The 21,448-nt window shown below is 37.7% G+C and overlaps 1 protein-coding gene across 12 annotated transcripts; it reads left to right on the forward strand.

Annotated features, from left to right (window-relative positions):
- The first annotated feature begins 713 nt into the window (after nt 1–713).
- LOC123972255 (titin homolog) lies at nt 714–21,180 on the forward strand. Of its 12 annotated transcripts, none has more exons than XM_046051602.1 (27): nt 714–795; nt 2,626–2,678; nt 2,865–2,891; nt 3,029–3,097; nt 3,861–3,905; nt 7,082–7,141; nt 7,338–7,394; nt 7,795–7,860; nt 8,956–9,027; nt 9,570–9,644; nt 9,729–9,773; nt 10,001–10,072; nt 10,492–10,557; nt 10,915–10,986; nt 11,076–11,135; nt 11,546–11,614; nt 11,712–11,783; nt 11,940–12,002; nt 12,217–12,279; nt 13,967–14,038; nt 14,264–14,326; nt 14,565–14,639; nt 15,178–15,252; nt 16,566–16,605; nt 16,865–16,916; nt 17,781–18,195; nt 19,268–21,180. In XM_046051602.1, exons 2-27 carry the CDS (start codon nt 2,631–2,633, stop codon nt 20,996–20,998), a joined length of 3,624 nt encoding a protein of 1,207 aa, XP_045907558.1. In that variant the 5' UTR covers nt 714–795; nt 2,626–2,630; the 3' UTR covers nt 20,999–21,180. The 12 variants fall into 12 exon arrangements, with proteins under 12 accessions (XP_045907558.1, XP_045907562.1, XP_045907557.1 ...); XM_046051601.1 differs by lacking the exon at nt 714–795 and adding an exon at nt 802–1,084; XM_046051603.1 differs by lacking the exon at nt 714–795 and adding an exon at nt 802–1,084 and having other exon boundaries at nt 14,565–14,627.
- Nucleotides 21,181–21,448: the final 268 nt, after the last annotated feature.

Below are 21,448 nucleotides of genomic sequence, written 5' to 3' on the forward strand. Positions count from 1 at the left end.
GGTGAGTGGTAAAGGTGCAGAGAACACTGCATCAACAACTGATGCTGAAAGTGGCATGCATATTATTGTTTATCATTTTATTTATGCTAAATAAATTACATTGAATGCTTCATTTTTTGTTTGAATTTTATTCTTGGTTTGCACACTTTTTCTATGAAGTTACATTGGAAATGGGTTTTTTTTCTGAATCATTAGTTGTGTAGTTTGACATATTCCTAGATGAAACAGGATGATGACACTGTGGCTGGTTACCTGTTACCAAATATACCTGTGTTTTGGTAATGAAACTATTCTGATACCTTTTTGTATTTCGTAAAAGAAATAGGCCTAACTTCTCAAATATATCACATTTTTAATAAAACTGGAAATCATCTTTATGTTGTATTTTAAACAACTGAATTACTTTCTAAATGCTGCCTAGATAATTTAATAAGAAATTATACACCAAGATGCTCAGTGTACATAGTAAAATAAATAAACAAACATGTAGCACATAAAATAAATCGAATATAGATTTAAAAATTATTATCAATGTGGAACATGCGGGTGAAGGCAATTTATAATCATAAACCTGTGATGTTAATAAAACAAGCACTACTTTAACTGTATATAACAAAAACAAACCAAAGCGTGGGATTTTGGAGCTGTGGAGGAGCTCTTGAACGCCTCGTGTGTGCAGCTGTTGTGCGGGTGTGGCAGAGTTTTAAAAACTCCGGGGAACTTGTTGACAGTGAAGGAGCCGTCACTGCTCGCTGCTTTGATCTGATTTCGTGCTGAGATGTCTTTTAGTCTTCGGTATGTTGAAACCATAGACTATATATAAAAAGGTTGAAACGCTCGGTTTGACATCAGCGAGATTTGGTTTTATAGTTTCACACGTTTGTAATTTATACTTAGACCCTCCGTTAAAGTGTCAAGTGCATTTTGTTTAGCTTTTAACTGTTAGCTGGCGTTAGCTAAAGGTTTTCACCATGTATCGTTAATTAAGTAAAGCTAATTTTCAGAAACAGAGTTTAGCAAAGCCAGACTAACGTTACAGTTTTAGGAAATGTTTACTGTGGTACTTCTCCAAACGGTTCATGAGGTAAGTGACCACTGTAAGTGTAATGTGTTTCTTCTTATCTTGTGTCAATATAATATACTTTTTCTAGTCTAGTGACTTTCTGACCAGTTGTATGTTGATATGTTTGCTGTCAACAGCAGAGGTGGAAGTATTTTACCACATTTTTAAGGGCACTTGTACTTGAGCTTCATTATACTCCATTAACTTACTTGTTGGTAATGGTTACTTTACAGGTGAAGATTCTGCAAGAAAACATGACTTATAAATGATAAATTGCTATTAAGTACATTATGCTGCTGATACTGGATTACCTTTAAGTACTTTTGAATGCAGTTTTTTTTACTTTTTGGGTTTGTGGTATTTAAGGCCATAACTAACAATTATTTTATAGATTAAATGTTTTTTCATTTGTTTAAAAAAAAGTAATGCATGTAATACTTTGCTCACTCAAGTCAGGGTAGAGAGAAAATCAAAGTAAGTGAGTCCTTGAACAAGTCAATAAAAAGGTTAATAGAGTCACAAACTGTCCACAAGCGATTGAGGTAAATTAAACTAATAAAACATAACAGTAAACTGGTTCTCTCCACCTGTAAATGTATAGACTTTATAAGCAAAAGGGCAAGAATGGAGTACATGGTTAACCTGCATTTAGACTAGACATGCCTCTACATGGCATCCATTCTTTAAAGTAATAATAATTGGCAGACCCTTATCACAGTGATCTAGGAGTGCAACTAACAATTACTTCCATCATTGATTAATCTGCCATTTATATTCTAGATGAAAAATAGTAAGAAGAATTGCGTTCCTAATTTCTCAGAGGGCATGGTAATGTCTTCATTTTGCTTGTTTCGTCTGACTAACACAGATCTACTGTGAGGTAACAGACGCAGTCCTGGAATTTCAAGGTTAAGTTAAGTTTTGTTTCTCGAGAAGAGTTGGATACAAATGCAGCTTTAAGTGCCTTACATGGCGGTGAAATAATGGAATAACTACACTGTTTGTCTTTGTTGTACAGAAGGAACATATCCCCCAGTGCAACAGTATGGCACTTTTAAGTGTTTATTAAATTAAATGTGTGTTCAATGATTATAGAGTTTTGTGAGACAATACTTATTAGTTTAGCTTATTTGGGCATTTTGTTTGATGAAATTAAATCTAAAGTACTGCTAGCAAATCACCTACAATTCTACATATTTAAAATTAGAAGCTTCTCACAAAACTGTAAACCACATTGATTTCTTGTATATATACTGAAGAAACGGTATACTCTGACAATGACTAGTACATATGCTTAAGTATGTAGTATGTAATTGATACACAGTAGCTGGTTTGAGTGGAATAGAGGTATTATAAATATTCTTAATTACACCTGTGCTTTTCCTGTTATGGCATGTCAAAAGGTATGCTGTGAAGAATAGAGGACGTTGGTGAGCTCTTACTTCCATGTGGTCCAGTTGGCTTTGAAAGAGGCATTCAAAGTGGAAATGCTCCGATAACAAACTAGCACAAATGTGTGGTTGCTCCTGTTTACTCTTTATCTCTCTGTATCACTCTAACAGGCAGGATGGAGGCGTGTATGATGAAGCCAGAAGCCAAAAGGAAACCAAAGCTGGTGAGAACATTTAGATCTAACACACAAACAGTTAACTAAAGCACAGCACAGTCTGAATTCTCTCCAACACTGACTCTGTACAGCATATAAAAACATCCCAAACAGTAGACAGAGGAAGATAAACCCTGTTATTGTATACAATACACACACATATGTCTTATAATGTCTTATATTCTCTTTTCACAGCCAAAACCTCCCCCAAAGCCTGCTGAGGTACTGGAATGAACTGTTGATTAGCTATGTGACAAAGTTAATCAGGTGTTTGATTGTTTGCTTGTTTGCTGAAGTAAATATGTAAGACTTCAAGATGTTATAGCAAGGCTACACACCAGAGTAAACTATCTTTACAGATAAATGGAAATGACACAGAGAGGTTGGAGAAATCAACTCCTCTGGTGCCTCAGCGGCCTTCAGATGCGGTAAGTCGAGTTTTAACAATCTCTTTGGTTTATGTGTACACAAACTATACCATGAAGGTGGTTGAGACATCACTGATGTGGTGTAGGCTAATTATTTACCTTCTACTGAGCTGGTGTGGTGGGCCAACAGTTCTTAAAGTATGTATAAGTAAGTAAGTAAGTAATTGAATTAGGCTGGTTTCCAGTAGAGAGGACATTTCCACTCTGTGAAGAGCAAACCTAAGAAGGAAATCCATCAGATCCATCCATCCATCGTCAACCGCTTATCCTGCGTACAGGGTTGCGGGGGGCTGGAGCCAATCCCAGCTAGCATCGGGCGAAAGGCGGGGTACACCCTGGACAGGTCGCCAGTCCATCACAGGGCCACACATAGACGAACAGCCACTCAACCGCTCACACACACCTGAGGACAATTTAGGGTCACCAATTAACCTAGTCCGCATGTCTTTGGACAGTGGGAAGAAGCTGGAGCACCCGGAGAGAAGAGCAGACACGGGGAGAACATGCAAACTCCACACAGAAAGGCCGGGGCAACCGGGGTTTGAACCTTCTTTCTGTGAGACGACAGTGCTAACCACTGCACCACAATGCCGCCCCATCAGATCCATATCACTTTTAAATAATTAAATATTGACACAAGCTCACTTTTGTTGTTAGTCAATGGCAGCTTCAGCACTACAATTTCAGAACTGACAAAAGCTGTAAAAAAAGATTGAAGATTTCAGACCAGACCCTTTAAAACAGATTTGTGTTTTCTCTGCAGGAGCTCACTCAGACACAATACTGGATGAAAACAACAAACAATGAGGTAAACTGTATATGCTGTCTTGAATTTGAATTTAAATTTTTGTTTTACCAGACAGAGAGAGAGAGAAATGTGTGTGGGAGGGTGTGATATGTGACAAAGACCTTTAGGTAGTTTAGCATTTTGCAGCCCTGATTCAGGTTACTACACAGAAACTACCATAGATGTTTCCAGGTAACAAGTTACAGCATTAAATATACCATTTATACAATAATACTTTGGAACATAAGGGAATGTTTGAAATATAGGCGAGGATGAATTTCAGCAATATAATATGGTAATTACCAATTTTCACTTCCAAGAATGTTAATGTGATTTTGAAGGTATTATGCTGATAGTAGCATAATACTGTGAAAACATCAACCTATATTATCTCATCATTATCATCAGTTTATTACCCCTTTAATGTCACCATTTCAATCGAAATATTGTACAGATATAATGATTTTTTTGTAGAAAGTTAAAGAAGGATACCTTATTGTTCCCTAAATATTCCCATTATTCGCCTTTGTTTTTGGCTGCTTATTACCCTGTTAGATACATTTCAGCCTAGTATTACCCAGATATACGCATTACCCATACCTGTAAAGTGCTACCCAAACACATACAAGAAAGAAGCCACACAAGATGAAGTGACCGCCTGAGCGACATGAAGAAAAATGCGAACTAAAAACCAGTACAAATACATAACAAATACCCTGTATATAGTAAAGATACACAATACATACATCGTACATAATAAAAATGGGGTTAAAATAAGACAGTCTATTTGACATATTGAGTACTCTTGTGGCAGCATTCTTGACTGCCTTGCAGACGATCAAGGGCAGGGAGAATAGTGCGTAGTCGATGCGAGAACATACATGATCTGGCCAGTTGCTTAACATGTGTGTAGAACAATAAGGATTGATCAAATATTTACCCCCAAATTATGCAGGTTGAATTGTGCAGCAGGGGAAAGAAGCCCAATACTTTACATAATCACGGGGGCAACTTTTTCTGGAGTAACTACCGGAACCTCTGTCTTATCAGCATTGAGTTTTAAAAAAAAAAATTCTGCTGTCCAGTCCCTGGTATCAACACTCAAGGAGCCTAGATAATCTAAAGGCTTCACTGGGTTTGAATGAGATGTGGAGTTGGATATCATACACAAATAAATGATGTGTAATATTGAATCTGTTTATGATATAGAGAGAATAACAGGGGTCCCAGAACCAAGCCCTGAGGGACACCACAAGACAGTGGAGAGGAATCGGACACAAAGTTTCCAATAGAGACAGTAAAATGTTTGTGAGTGAGATAGAATGAAAACCAAAGATTGATATGCCCACCCAATCATGTAGCCTCCTAATCATCGTTAAAATGATGGTCTGTTGTTTCAAACACAAAGCTGAGGTCAAGGAGAACTAACACAGAGCACTCACCAGTATCAGAGGACATTTAAATGTCATTGGAGACCCTCAGAAGAGCACTTTCAGAAGTTTCTGTTTGCCTGACTGAAATTTATTTTTAGGGCTAGTTTAGATAAGCCCTCATGCACAAAGTCGGATCTAGTTTGGTTTTCTTTACTGTGGGACAAAGAACAGTTAACAATAGCTAAAACAGCTGGGCCAATAACTAGCAAAGCTTTTAAAAGATGAGATGGTATATGAGATGATATTATATCCAAGAGGCTGGAAGCTTCATTTTCCTATATACTAGTTTATACCACTAGAATGTAGCTATAAGCAGATACAAAGATTTTTATACAAAGAAGTGTTTATTAATATACAGTATTTGTAAGCCATCATTGTGATGAAAACCTCTTGTGAGCTGGTCAGCTCTAGTGATGAGGAATGTTTCAGGAAACTCTGGGTGTCTTAAGCAGAAGCTTTATTGAAGCTCGGCCAAGGAGAATGGCAACAGCAGTGCAGAGTGAGGACACAAATCTGTAGGATTCTTCCTTACAGGGAATATTTATCCTTATTACACCTACAGAGATTAACCAAGTAGGTTTCCAAGTAGGCTTATTCTTCACCAATCTCTACATGTGTGTCCTGGGGAAAGCCTGCGTAATATAACCATTAAAATTCCTTCACAATCATAACTTTAATCTCTATAAATGTTACAGTGTACCATGGTGCTGACAAGGGAAACAGGGGTTTTGGGTCCAAATGCAGACATAGGAGTGGAGCAGGTAAATTAGTGACACAAAGTAAAACACAATGAAATGGGTGAGAAGTCCATAAGTCCAAAACTGACAGTAGTTATCCAAAATATCCAGAGGAACACACAAGGAATAATCCGGAAACAAAAGGCATGAACACAAAACACAGATATGAACAGTCATCTACACGAGTAGACACGCTGGTAAAACAAAGAACATGCAATGAATGACAGACAGACAACCACTTAGAGTTATAACTGTTGACAAATACAAAAGGGTTGCACAAGTAATCCAGATATCATTAAAATCGCATCATGGCCAAGTGCAATATCCAATTCATTGATTTTAATCGTTTTTTTCAGTGATGACAATGCAAAAGTAATCATTCCCACTAATCATGAATCACATCGCAACTCGTTATATTTGTCAAAATAATCTTAATGTAATTTCTTTTCACCATATTGTGCAGCCCAAAAATACACTATCAGTTTATACAGTTGCTACATTACAGTGTGTTATAAACCTATTAAAAGTTTATATATTGCTTATAAATACTAAATAGGGGGACTTACAGTAAAGTGTTGCACAATATTTCATTACATATTGCTAATCGATTAAGTTGTTTACTCAAAGTGAAAACTATTATTACAGTATACCCTATGTAGTGGTCTCAAATTGTCTCATAATTAGTTGTAGAAAGTACAGTTGATGGTCACTGAGACCTAACTACCTTTGTGTGGAAAATTTCTATTTAGACAGCTGCAGGATTAAAGGAATGACCTTTGTTCTTACGTTTTGCTAGTACTCTTAACATACCTACATTTCTTAAAATGTTCTCACATCTGCAATCTGAATCACTGACCAGCTGCTTTTAGACGCAGGTTTAAGAATAATAAGATTACTGCAACACATGTAAGCTGTTTCTCTGATTCCCTGCTTTAACCTTTTTTGTTTCACTAACTGTTTTCAATCTCAGAGTCCATTATCAGTGTTCATGTTGGCACATGTTGAGTAATTCTTTTTAAATGTTTAGGGCGCAGAGTCTTTACACAGTGAGCTCTCTGCCAGCACTGAAAGCTTGTCGGAGAACAAGGTGAGTCTTCATAATAGAACTGGCAGACAGATCCTCTCCCTACACCCGCTGAAACTACGAGTCACCCTAACTATCATTAAAACACCTGTGAGACAAAATATCTGTAGCTCTGCAAGTGGTAGATATGGTTCTTTAATTCTGAAATTAAAGAAAATAAGTTGTTGTTTAGCTTTAACAGGTTTTCTGCTCTCTGCAGGAGAAAGGCGTTTTTTTCAGTGGACTCCTCAGAAAGACTCCCAAAACAGCTAGAGAGGTATAGCACATGCCATGAGACCCAGCAGGCTTCAGTGTTTGTATGATTGTAGCTAGGGTTATTCTGAGGGTTAGGCATAGTTTCCTTGGTGTCTTTGCCAACACTTACACGCAGTACAAATATGAAATTAAAATGTATTGCAGCATCTCAACCACCTGCTGCTGCTCGATTATCAGCTGATAGAAACTCAAGATCATTGCTTCTGCCTCATTTCCTGCCTGCACTCCATTTAACCGGGTTCACGTGACCAAATGGAGCACAGCTAGTATGATGCATGTTCCTTGTAAGTCCGCCAATGTGCTCAGATGCTGTAATCCAAGAGGAGCAGAAGTTTCTATATGACTAATTTACCTCCTGTGGAGCTGCTCTCTGCTTCTGACAGTTTTAATTCTGGTATCAGGAGAATCCATCTGCACAGAAAGATTCACCCTGCGATGACAGTCTGTCTGGGGCTGCCAACACGAAGGTCAGTTGCAAAGGTGATGTTTTAAATATCAACGTATTATAAAATTGTAAAGTAAAATATTGTAAAATATTATAGCACACAGAGTGAGAGAGGTGATTAGAGCAACATTCTCAGGTTCAGGCTTCAACACTGTGAGGATTTGCTGATTTTCTTTGGCTTATGTGACAATAAAATGAGTTTTTGACTGTTACTGAAACAAAACAAGTGATTTGAGTACATCACTGTGGGCTCCAGGAAATCGTGACAGACGATATACTATTTTCTGACATTATAGACGAAATGATTATTCGATGAATTGCGAAAAGATTCAACTGGTAGTTAGATAATAGGTAAGGAAAGTAGTCTTTAGCTGCAGCCCTACTCATGGTTGAAATATAATGTGGTAATGAAATCTGCTAATGCACCCTTCATTTTTTCTTCATTTAACCAGGTAAAAGTCATTTCAAGAGATATCTGGGGGTGAGGGTAGCATTAAAAACATTATTACCATAACAATAAATACAAACAACCAAAACACGTTAAACAACTGTCACATGCTACAAAAGACTATAGGTAAAATTAATTTACAGTTATGAGTTTCAGAAGCAAATACATTGACCAAGAGTACATGTTATTACGTTAACTGCACTACATTGTATTTCTGGTCTTTTATTTCAGTGCAGGAACAGTGCAGTAGGAAAGGCAGGAAATATATTTATTAACTTTTTCTTAACTTCAAAGCATTACTACACAACAACTAAACAAAGTGAATTTTAATTATACAAATATTTATTTATTTCGACCTGTTCTTTTTTTTATTTACAGATACATACATTGTATCTAGGTTATGTAGGCAGATATGTACTATATACATAATAAATACCAATGTATTTATATTTGTATTGTGTACATTCTTTATTTTTCTTTCCTTTTTTCTAAGAAGTTACCAGTCTCTCTGATAGTTGCATTCATGTATTTTTCTAATTGATCCATATGGTCCTTGTCTGAAAGAGGCAATGTAAATATAAAGTAGAAAACAAGTAACCCTGTTGTAACCCTCATTTAGAAACTTTACTTTCAGAGAGAGCACTCATTGTCTGAATATGTGTGTTTTAGGAAAAAAAAGGAATATTTAATGGAATATTCAAGAAAACTCCCAAACCTGTGGAAGCTGCTCATCCTGAAGAGGTAAAAGTGTCATTTACTGCAATATCAACCTTCATATTTATATTATCAACATTTGAGGGATGATTGGAAGTATTATGATAATGTTTCAATTGTAAAGAATTGCCTAGCAAGATGTCTGAAGCTTGTCTCCAGATATCCTTTCACATGGACCACTGTACTGTTCATGCACTGAAAATCTGACACATGTATTGTGTGCTTGATTGTCTATTACCATTAACATGTATACTAATGCAAAAACAAATATGTTTTCAGATGATTTTCTACTACATTTCATTTCTATTAATAAAATAACTTTTTAGAAATATTTTGTAAAATGGTCAGGTGTCACTCCAGGCTTACAGGCAACCTTTTCATCAGTATTTAGTATTCCGAGGTAACAACTTTTAAAACCGCTAATCATTTTCTTAATGAAAAATGTATCTAAGAACAAACAGGTTATTGAGTTAAAATCCAAGATGATTTAAGGCTTTTTAACAAAACCTCAGCTGGATTTGTAAATAACCCAGATCATCCCAAAGCCTTTGTCTTGTCTATTTCATCAGGAGAAAGGTGGAGGGTTGTTCAGCGGACTCCTGAGAAAGACTCCCAAAGCGTCTGAAGAAAAAACAGAGTCACCGGTGAATTTCCTGGATGGTGTCATGAGTTTTTAAGCGTGAACACAGTTTCACCAGTTTCATGTAACATTAATCTCTCTGTTTCAGAGTAGAGAGCCTCAGAAAGACCTGTCTGAGAATAATACCACCAAGGTGAGCAGTAAAACGTGCAGATAAAATGTCTTTTAAAAGAGCGTTCACTGACACCAAATTATTTTCCATGAGAAAAATATTTTTAGCAACATATTTAGTAAGCCCCAGAAACCACTAGAGGGAGCTGCAGCAGATAGGGTACTGTGTTTTGATGAAATTGATGACATCAGTTGTTAAATGTCCTGTTATGGACAATTGATATTTAGTGTGTTCTGGTTTGAATTTAGGAGCTGGACATGAAAAGTGAAAATCAGTTATCTGGCAGCTGTGAGAATCTGTTTCACACCACCGTCTTGAAGGTACTAAATTCTTGAAAAAAAACAAACTCTAGTGCTCAATTTTTCTGTCTCACCATGGCTGCTGTTGTCATGTCAACATGAAGTGAAACCGGATCACAGAGGTCAGATTGTATGAGTTGATGATATCTTTGTGTTTGTCCTGTTGTGCATTGTATTTAGCTAGAAAATTAAATAAAAAACAAAAATAATTAAAAGCAATAAATAAAATACATTAAACTAGACCAGACTAAAATTAAAATATGCCAATCCTCTGCCATCACTTTTGCGCAAGTGTTTGCATTATCTATCACTACAGTTTACATGTCATAAATACTCTGGATGAATTTGGTCCAGACAAATTTAAAAACCTAGTGACGGTGTGAGCTGATTCTCTGGTTAGAATAATTTTTCTGAATGTATTCAAAAATCTGTATTTTTAGGAGAAAAAAGGAGGCCTGGCTGGCATCTTCAAAAGATCAGTCAGCACTGACAACCTGTTTGACGAGGTCAGTGTCCGCCCAGCGTACACTCACAGCAGCATCCTCACATTGTTACACATGACAATAACTTTGACAAAAATAAGGTTGCAGAGTCACTGGGTTACCTAGAGAATCTACACCTTTTTTTATGGTGTGCTGAAGTGAACCCAGCTCCTGTCTGAAAGGTAGAAAATAAATAGTCTGCATGCTTTGAAATATGGTCGTCATGTAAAGAGCAATTTGAGGTAGCTGGCTAAACCACAAACCCAACTGTTCTGTCTATCTTTCTTTTGCACTCCAATCGGGAAAAAATAAATAACAAAATGCTGTGTTAACAACCGTAACAACCGTCTCTCTTCTCTCATTTGCATTTTCACTGGTCAGGAGAAAGGTGGGCTGTTCAGTGGACTTCTCAAGAAGACACCCAAAGCATCTGGAGATGAGGCAGCTGCAGAGGTGAGCATGTGTGACCGGTTGCACCGCTGGCATAAGTGTCTGTGGTGACAGTGTTTGTGCACATTAATATACTGTTCGTCTTTTTTCAGGACAAGGACGACAAACTGTCAGCAAGTAACAACAGTCTGTTTGAAAACAGCAACACCAAGGTACTGTCTTGAGAAATGTTTGTTTTTGGATGTAAGCACTATAAAATTTAAAAAAATGTTTATTTTAATACACATGTAAAAACACACTAGAATAGTATAAGCTTGTTTATTTTGGTATTTTCGGCCTCTAGTTAATGTAGTTACATTTCAATATGCTAGTTTTTTGAATTTTTCTTTTAACTATGAACCATTACAAATACTCCTGATGTAATTTTTACAGTCACTATAATGTTTGTTTTCAGGAGAAAAGTATTTTTAGTTGCATGTTTAAAAAGAAAACAGCAGAGGGGAGTACAATAGATGAGGTCCAGTAATGACCCTTTCATATAAGGTTTACATTGTCCTATACATTAAATTACAACACATTGTATTTTTGTGCTAGTCTTTTTAATATATTTTTTCTTTTTCAGGAATTAAACACAGATGAGGACAAGTTATCTGCCAGTTGGGAAAATCTTTTAGACGCAACCACATCAAAGGTACAACTGTTGTCCGACGATCACAGTCTCAGCCTGTTTATCTCTGTTACACCATTGATTATTGACTGTTATAGTCTGGATGTTTCATATGTTGCAGGAGAAGACCGGAGGACTAGCAGGGATCTTCAAAAAGTCTCCCAAACCAGCTCTGCGCGCAATCGTTACTAAGGTGACCAAATTAACTTCTGTATGGTTGCTGGTTGTCTACAAAAGGTGTCATTTACTTTTTTAAGCTAATCATATTGTGGTAAATTCATCAAAAATAACCTTAAAAAAGTTTAAACAAATTCCCAACAAAATGTTAAAGTTCCTTTTTATTTTCCAGGATCCTCTCAGTGACACAAGGAAACTGTCTACCAGCTGCGACAGCCTCACAGAAACTGCACAGGTAAAAATAGATTTTTTTAATGCTATTTACATGGACTTATTTTTACTTTTAAACATCTGAGTAGGTTTTTGACCCCGTGTTGAACTTTGTTACCTGCTTTTGAAAGGGTTCCCCAACAACCTCACCCGAGAGTTTCAGGGATTTATAACTTATTCTAACACTGAAATTTTAAAGTAAGTGAATTCCTGTTTTGTTTTTTGTTTTTATTTGAAAGGATGATTTTGGTGAATTGTCGACCATTAATAATACACTTTCTGAAGCCACAAGCACCACAAAGGTGAGTCTTGTTGAGTGTACTGACGACAAAGACAGCAAAACATATAAAACTAAAAACTGTCGAATATCATAACATGCAAATCAAATCAGTAAATATGTTTTTATATATATTCAGAGCATCTTTAGTTGCTTCTTTGACAATCTCAAATATACAGATTGGAAATGATTAAATAGCTACAAATCTCTCCTATATGACTTCTGTTACTCCTATTAGAGCTATTGTTCCAACTACTACTGATTGCACAACTTGTACATATACAATATAAATACATTTCATGTCTCTCAGTACTGATAATATTGTACATGATGTTCAACTGTTTGGGTGTCCTCCTAAAAATCCCAGCGAATACTCCTTTTTCATCCTGTTAAAAAATCAAACATGAAGCATCAATTTGAGTCACAAAACAAATGAAAATTGAAAAAAACGACTAATATAGAATGAATTAATAAAAACCATTATAACACTAATGATAGGTTACATGAGAAGAGTTGGCATTGCGAGTGAGTTAGATCGTCCCTCTAAACTGGATCAAGTGTTTGTACAGGTTTTAAGCAATTATCTCTGCTATCTTCACTGTTGAAAGAAGTATCCAGATCCTTAACTTAATTATAAATACAGCTACCACGCTGTAAAAAGACTCCACTACAGGTAAAAGTCCTGCATTCGAAACTTACTTAAAGATATAATATTTAACTGTTCTGCATGGGTATTGCACAGGTCAGCTGGCCACAATAAAAGGCTTCTTCAAAATGTGCAGTTCCATCACACAGCACAATGCGACAGATGTTGCAGTTTTTGAGGGAACGTGCATATTGGCATGCTGACAGCAGGAATGTCCACCAGCCAGTTGAATGTTCATAAGCCATCTCCAAAGGCGTTTCAGAGACTTTGGCAGTACATCCAACACAACCGCAAACCACATGTACCCACACCAGCCCAGGACCTCCACATCATTACATTTTCACCAACTACGTTGTTAATGTTTTGATGTGAGAGACCCTTAGTGGCAGAAATTATACACTTGGCATTTAAGTAAAAGTTTGGGAGTATTATCGGCAAAACTGTACGTATAGTTTCAAAAGTTAAAGTATTCATTTTGCAGTAAATTGGTCCCTGACAGTGTTTTACTTTTATAACTAATGTTTCTGGATTAATTACTGCTCCATTAATGTGAATGCTCCATTTTACTGCTGTAGATGTTTAAGGTTTTGTTAATTTTAACTACTTTATATGCTGTTTGAAATCTATAGCAAATCCTTCATATTATATATGATCATCATAAATCCTTTGAAAACCATGTACTATATGTCTTAAAAGTCAGCCCTGTTTTCAGTTTGGTTTCCAACTGATCCGAAAAGGGGTTAAATCGTTTATTTAGTTTAAGAAGTAGGAAAATTTTCTCACCGTAAGGTTAATCCTTCAGTTCATCAGAAAAATTCAAATTCAGAATATCCAGATTTGGAGATGCATAGTTTTCACTGGACAGGAAGGGCGTGGAAAATTGTAATCTGGTGTAGTGGAGAAAAAAATAAAATACTTGCTTCTGAGATGTAGTGTAGTAGAAGTATAACATTACATAAAATGGAAGTACTCAAGTAAAGTACAAGTACCTCAAATTTGCACTTACGTACAGTACTTGAGTAAATGTAGTTACACCACTGCTGGTTACCTCTATCTTCATTCGCAGGAAAGTGAGGACATGGAGGCACCAGAAGGAGGCGGGCTGAGAGGCAGGAGAACCATTAAGAAAAAAAGACGAGTGAGTTGTTAATTTTACAGAAACAACCAGAGACCGGACAGAAAGTAGCATGAGCAAGAACCAAAATGTAGTTCAACAGCTAGACCACTAGGTGTTTTAGGTTACTGTGTACTGTATCCACACAGGATATTTTATTTTTTCCTCTTGCTTCTTCAGTTTGATGTTAAAGTCCTTTCCTCATTAAAAAACCCCTCCTTTCCTCTTGTTTTGTTTAAATGTTCTCAGGTTGTGTCGTTCCGAATCAAGAAAACACTTCCCAAAATACCCAAGCTTAGTCTCACTTCACAGGTCTGTACTGATCTTAGTTACATTACCAGAGACAGGTCTGAAACTTAAAATAAAGTTTACTTACAAGTACCTTAGTGGGACAGGATCAGTCCAAGAGGTTATTAGAAGTTGTCCAGGGCCATTGATTGTTCTGTCTCTACAAAAATGCTTTTTCCTCTTTTTAATTTGTATTTCCTTTACTTGTTTACTGGTTTTGTAATTATGGAGTTAATGACATTGTAAATCTTTTCCTCCATAGGGTTCAGACAAGATGCCTTTTTTTGAGGAGACCTTTGAGCTGCAAGAGCTGAACCCAGCACTGGTTAGCATGATGGTATTATCAAACAGAAATTCTGAAGATTCACACGTCCAATCAAGACTCTAACCAAGCCTTAATCATAACTATATCTATTTAATATTAATATTGTTATTTATGAACATTTTATGCAGTGTATATATATATATTAGATTTTTTTATATATGTATGTGTGTATATAAATATTTACACTCACACATACAGTACACAGCATAAATGAGTACACCACATTGAAAATTAAGACCCTATGTTTTAGGTCATTATTGTGTTGAAAGATAGCACAGCGGCCTAGAGCACAGAGTGATGGTTGCATCTTCCATTTGAGTATTTTGCAGTGGATGTGTGAATTCACGATTCCATCTATGACATGCAACACCTGCAGCACACATGTAACTCCACACAAGAACACTGCCACCACCATGCTATACAACATTTTTCATTGCTAATATACTTAGAGCCTTGACCTTTTTTGTGCAAAGAAATGATTTTCTTTCTCAGATCTTCTGACATTTCTTTTCCATGTGGTGCCATTTTTGTTGTGGTGTTTGTTTTCCAGGAGAGCACAGTAGAGGTCCAGCCTATGGAGATGGCAGCTTACCCTACTGAAGACACCCCCCTTGAATCTGAGCAGGTATGTTTTAATGTGCTTTCACTCCTGTAGTTCAGTTCATTTGATCCAGACCAAGAGACAATGTTAGTTGTTGCATTTTACTTCTGGTCCAGTTTGTGTTCACACTGACTTTTCACAAAAAAACAAAAAGGAGTAAGCATGAAGTTAAACAGACTGACAGGTAACTCTCTGATTGGACAGTTTGGGTGATATTATCGTACAAATACATACACACATCAAATGTCATCTGGACCAGTGACTACAGTCTATGGTACATACACAGGAAGGAAGCAATGTAGAACAACAATAACAAAAAAGCAACATAAAAGCCGTCCATACAAAAACAAAAACAGATTGTCTCTTTCCCTTTTTAGATCCCATAGTCCAGGTTCATCCACCGTTGTCCGTGTCAACTTTGACCTAGCCTTAGTCCAAGTGTGGGTGAAAATAAGGCCAAGAAATAACCAGGCCAAGATATTAAGTAATTTTCTACAAGGAGATAGTCCACGAGTGCACTCTAAATGTTCAGAACTGATTGATCTTTACCTTTAAGCACAGAACTGATTCTCTGATGTGGTAATACATTAAAGATCTCTTTGTACCACAAAGTAACAGTAGGAGGGGATTCCTTGTTCTGTTTTACAACATGATAATACTTTTAAACCTGGTGCCTATTTTCACACATTTTGGAGCCGAAAGGACTAGTAGTCACAAAATCGGTTCATTTTGCATATGGCTTCTTAAGGTACTTCTGAAAAAGCCATAGGGGAAACATGTTGTTCAGTTAATTTATAGTAAAGTCATTTCAGTGTGCAGTGGCTTGTTTTTAATTTTTCATTGCTAAATCCTGCGATCTACCGGCATCTGACTGTTGTTACTGTGCATGGGGTATTTCTTTGTTATAGAATATATACATTTGTATAAATATACAGGTATATATAACATGTAATATACAGTATATACCTTATACAGATCAATTATAAGATTGCTTCCAAAACAGTTCAGGACTAGCAAATGGATTCATTAGTAATTCAGCTTTTGAAATCATGCTGAAATCACATCTCTACTTTGAAAAAGTCCTGTGGTGGACCCGTTTGCTTTCACACCACAAATGAACCGCGTAAGAGTCCGCTTGGAGGGACAACAACCGGACCGAGCCAGCTTGAAAAGGATGGTCTTGGTCCGCACAAGAGTTTGACCGACAACTCTCATGGCAGTTTAAACAAACAGGATAGGTGTGATACTGTTAGGACACTTTAGTGTTTGTGTGTTTTAGCTTATAAGCAACCGATACTGGAGGTTGTCTTTTTATTGACGAAGCTCTCTGTTTTCAGGAAATTGATGAGTTGATGGAGTGGTGGAACACCGTCAGAGGTTAGGATGCCCGTGTTTACATTTAATCTGTTTGTTGTTCTGCTCCACCAGGAGAATTACCACTGAAGCCAGAGACAGTGTGGAAATCACAGCGCACCTTACCACACACACACACACCAGCATTTTTACTTTTACTTTAAAAGTCATTTAAAATATAAAAGAAATCAGCACTAAAAACTAGAAACAAAACACTGTTCTAAGTATTTGCTCTAAATACTAGAAAATATATATTTGCAATATTTCTGCTGCCATTTTCCAGGTTGGACAGACTGGAACGAGTCCTCCAATTTCCAGGAAGGCAATGAGGAAATGTGAGTATAGTTTCTTTTCTTTAATAACTTTTTATTCAGATTACCCATATTATTTTGGCATTCTGAGGACATTTTTTAGAGCAGAATTATTGTTGGATTTATATTTCCTTGTCCAGGGTATCTGCAGGTCTTGAACGTCTTTAAAAGCATTGAATTTAGTTTCCTCCAAAAAAGACCTAAGAAGAAATTTGCCTCTCATAGGCATGAATGTTAGTCGTAAGATGGTTTGTAATTGAATGCAGGCTGTTGAGATGCGTAATACACGTATAAATTAGAAGTGCAATTATTGTGGAGACTGTTTATTCCTTAATGTGGAGTTTCAGTCAGCACCATCAGACGTGTAGCTACAGAAGCTAGGAAGCTCATCGACTCATAATGGGCAAATGTTAATTTTAGCAAAAATAAAAATTACTTATTTAACTTGAATGAATGAATGAATTTTTAATTGGTTAGTCCATCCATCCATTTTCTGTTGATAAGCCAGCTCCAGGTTATGTTAATGTCATTAATTATATCATTAGGAATTATTGTTATATACTGCTGGGAAGTGATGTAAAAATTTGATAATTTTGGGCCATCATACTGATCAATACATATTTAAAAGAGGTATTAAATAACATTTTATGTGGTTTTAAAAAGGTCTTAAAACACCCTTAATTTAACTTAACTTAAGGCTGCAGAAACCCTTTTGTCCAGCATTTGTCAGAATTAGGGTTCAAATGAAGCCAAGTTTTGCTGCATCATTTGGGACTCATGCATGTGGGAAAGAGCTGTTTCCTAGACATACAAGCATCTAACTTTAACTGTAATAAATACCCAATCTCATGACTTGTAAGCCTTTACTTGTCTCATGTGTCTCTCCAGGGTGATGGAGCAAGTAGCTGATCGTGTCTACATGGCAGCCCGTCTGTTTGTGCATCTTTTCAACCAGCGGGGGGCGTCCTTACAGCATCGAATCCTGGAGCTTTTGGCTCTGGCCGACTCTGCAGATCAGTTTCACAAAAGAACGGTGACAGCTGCTGTGGGTGGAGGGGTGGCCAGTGTCGCAGGCAGCGTGGCAACAATCACAGGGCTCATTCTGGCCCCTTTCACTTTTGGTGCCTCTGTTATTGTCACAGCGGTGGGGATCAGTGTGGCGACAGCGGGGAGCATCACGTCAGCGACAGCCAATATCACAGATACAGTTCACTCCAGCATGGACCGCAAGAAGTTGGAGAAGATGATTCAGAGCTACCAGGAAGAGATCAAAGACATCAGAGAATGTTTGGAGTTCGTAAAGGTGAATCTCACGCAGGCTATGCAGATGTGTCTACAGACTTACTGCTGCTGGTGACATTATAGAGGTCCAGTGGAGAAAGTAATGTAACCACTAACTTTATTTGATTTAGTGAGAGAAGTTCAGACAGGGTTAATAAATGCCGATCACATGTTCACAGAACACAATCTGTCATCTTCAAATTGTTTGTTTTGTCCATCCAACAGTCCAAATGATTAATTTCTTATAAAATGTATTTTCATTTGAATGTTTTTAGTAAAAAAGGTCAATTTGTATCTAAATTTAGTTCCTGAATTTGTGATAACTAGAGTTAGACCCATAAATTGGCTGGACCAATATATGAGCCAGTATTAGCTAATTGCTTATATATTGTATTAACGAATAAGTCGACCAATGTAATAACAAGAAATGTTTAAGATGATGTAGAGACAGTGTTGCACTGTTGTTTTTTCGTTGTCCCACCCAGTAGGTATTTTTGTCATAATTCTTCATAAAAACAGATTTAAGTGATCCATATCTTATATCCCTAAAATGTTTGTGCTAAAAAAAGATAATATTGGACAATATTTGTAACTCCTAAGTAACATTTTATATCTTCCTTAAAACTTTTATGTTTATTTATGTACTTAGTTACTATTTATCGGAAGGTAACTACTTATAAGTTTAGCATGAGAATTGCTCAATTAGCTTAATCGTTAAACCGGCAGGTGTATTTTTGCATTGTTAGCAAGCTAACTAGACACGAAGAACATTGGAACAACAAAATATAAGAACATCAGACTATTAGAAAATGACTTTATCCTCAGTTTTAATTTAAATCCTTCAACCTTAGTGGTGTGGTGGTGGCGCAATGGATAAGACACATGCTTTTGGTGTGAGAGACCCGGGTTCAACCCCCAAATGCGTCCCTGAGCAAGACATATAACCCCTAGTTGCTCCAGAGGTGTGTGACCTCTGACATGTACAGCAATTATAAGTTGCTTTAGATAAAAGTGTCAGCTAAATGAATAAATGTAAATGTCCCTGCAAATGGATTTATTCTTACCCTCCTTCTTTGTCTTTGTGCCACTTGTAGGACAGTATGGATGCCCTGCAGCAGTGGGACTTTGAGGAATACTCAAATAGCGCTGGCAAAAAGGCTCTGAACCGCAGCCTCAAGCATGTGATGAAGGAGGGCGGCCGAGCCGGAAAAGCCCTGATGATCAACACCAATAAGCTCATCAGCACTGTGAAGATTTTAGGCACTGCAGGCGGCGCCGCCAGAGCTGCCAAGGCCATCAGTGTCACCACAGGAGTTATGTCAGCCCTCTTCCTTGCTCTGGATGTTTTCTTCCTTGCCAAAGACTCCCACGAGCTCCGCAAGGGAGCCAAAACTAAATTTGCCTCCAAGATCAGGGACGTATGTAAAGAACTGCAAGACGGCCTCCTGGAGCTGAACAAGGTGAAGACGCAGCTGCAGAAAACCATGGACGGCATCGAAGTGGAGGAGTACGAGGACATTGAGGATGTGGAGGTGGAGGTTGACGACAATTTGGAATCTGATCCAAAGAAGCTGGCTGAGCTGGAGCAGGAGCTGGACCTCCTGGAGGAGAAACTGGACAAGAAAGTCGTGGAGGAGCAGAAAAAGGTGAAGAAGGAAAAGTTCAAAAGTAAGAAGGAGAAAAAAGAGGAGAAGAGCATGAAGGAAAAAGACAAGCCAGAGAAAAAGGAGAAGGAAACGGGAAGAAAGTATGCTAAGAAAGAGGGAAAGAAGGAAAGTAAGAAGGGAAAAGGTGAGGGAGGAATCAAGGTTGAGTCAAAATTAGACAAGATGTCTGATGAGGAAAAAGAGCAGAAAAAGGAGACTGTCAAAGCAGCCGAAGATGAAGTTTTAAAAGAACAATCTCAGAAAGGCAGGATGAAGGACCAAGAAACTGTGAATCGAATTACAGCTGGAAAAGTAATTTATGAGAGCAAGCCAGACAAGGTGAAAGAAGACAACGGTACAAATAAAAAGACGGACGAGAAGGAAAAAGAAATTATGACTGGAAAAGAACACAAGGAAATTAAGAGCAGAACAGGCGATTTAAAACGAGAGGACCGGAGTGCAAACATATATTCTGAGAGGGTCAAGACAGAGAGGGACAGAAGTAAGAGCAGCAGAGAGGATGAAAGCGTAATGAATGAAGAGAAAGAGACAGACACTGAGAGTGCAAGGAGACACAGCAGCAGGAGCGACAAAGACAGACCCCACAGGAGTGAAAGAGGAAGCAAACATGGAAATAAAGAAACCAATGAGGAAAGAAGCAACAGGAAAGAGAGGTGGAGGAAGACAGGGGAGGAAAGAGGAGTTAGTGACCAGGGAGCGGAGATGGCAAAAAGTAGAGATGGGAAGAGAGAAAACCAGGAGGGAAGAGAATCTAAGAAAGAGAGAGGGATGGAAAGCGAAGCTCGTGGAAAAAGCGGCGGGACGAAGATCTCACATCGAAGTCACGACATGGCGACGCAGAGGGAGCTTTCGGAAAGAGAGTGTTGGAGCAGCAGAGAGGAATTTGACTCAAAGAGGAGTCACCACAGGAGAGGGACAGCCCCGCATGATGACCGGAGGGAGAGAGGAGATGAGAAACAAGGGAGCAGGACTAAGAACGCAAGGAGGCTGTATGAGCAAGCAGGGGGTGAGGAGGAAAGGAGGAAGAGGAACGAGGATGGACAGATTCAGAGGAGGGACAGAGAAAGAAGAGGAAGTGACAGAGAGCATGGACACCAGAGCCACCGAGGATACCGAGCACGATCCAACGCGCTGCTGGAAGACGGACTGAATATTTAGTTGTTAAGATATTATCTTTGGCATTTCATTTCAAACATTAACACGCCATTATTAATTCAAGGTTAGGTTTGGATTATTTGAAGTCTGTCTTAAAGTCCAACTGGAATTTAAGAGACAGGTGCGAAGGAGAAGGGCGAGCGGATCACAAGCTGCAAATAAACTCCAGCACACGGTCAGGCAAATGGTTTGTGACAATAAGAAGCCTTCTTAAATAGGGAGTGGCTTTAAGTCTGCAACCAATCACATCCCCAATGTGCAACAGGAAGGCATAAAACAAAAACAAAATTTTAAGATACTGCAAATTTACTTCACCGAGCAAAGTTATTTGCATGTGAGATGGATGAAACATTTTAACAAGCCATTTGATGACAAAAATTTCCAGTCCACAAAGAAGTAAATAATATTATACATATTATGAACAGCTCGTTTGTAGTCCAGCCGATTCCCTTT

The sequence above is a fragment of the Micropterus dolomieu genome, linkage group LG06 (assembly GCF_021292245.1).
Source record: "Micropterus dolomieu isolate WLL.071019.BEF.003 ecotype Adirondacks linkage group LG06, ASM2129224v1, whole genome shotgun sequence".
In the NCBI taxonomy this organism is placed as follows: Eukaryota; Metazoa; Chordata; class Actinopteri; order Centrarchiformes; family Centrarchidae; genus Micropterus; species Micropterus dolomieu.

Coding starts and splice junctions, on each gene's coding strand:
- LOC123972255 (XM_046051602.1), top strand. CDS start 2,631: ATGGAGGCGTGTATGATGAAGCCAGAAGCCAAAAGGAAACCAAAGCTG. Junction 3,098..3,860: donor CTCAGCGGCCTTCAGATGCG/GTAAGTCGAGTT, acceptor TTTTCTCTGCAG/GAGCTCACTCAGACACAATA. Junction 14,327..14,564: donor AGCTTAGTCTCACTTCACAG/GTCTGTACTGAT, acceptor TTTCCTCCATAG/GGTTCAGACAAGATGCCTTT.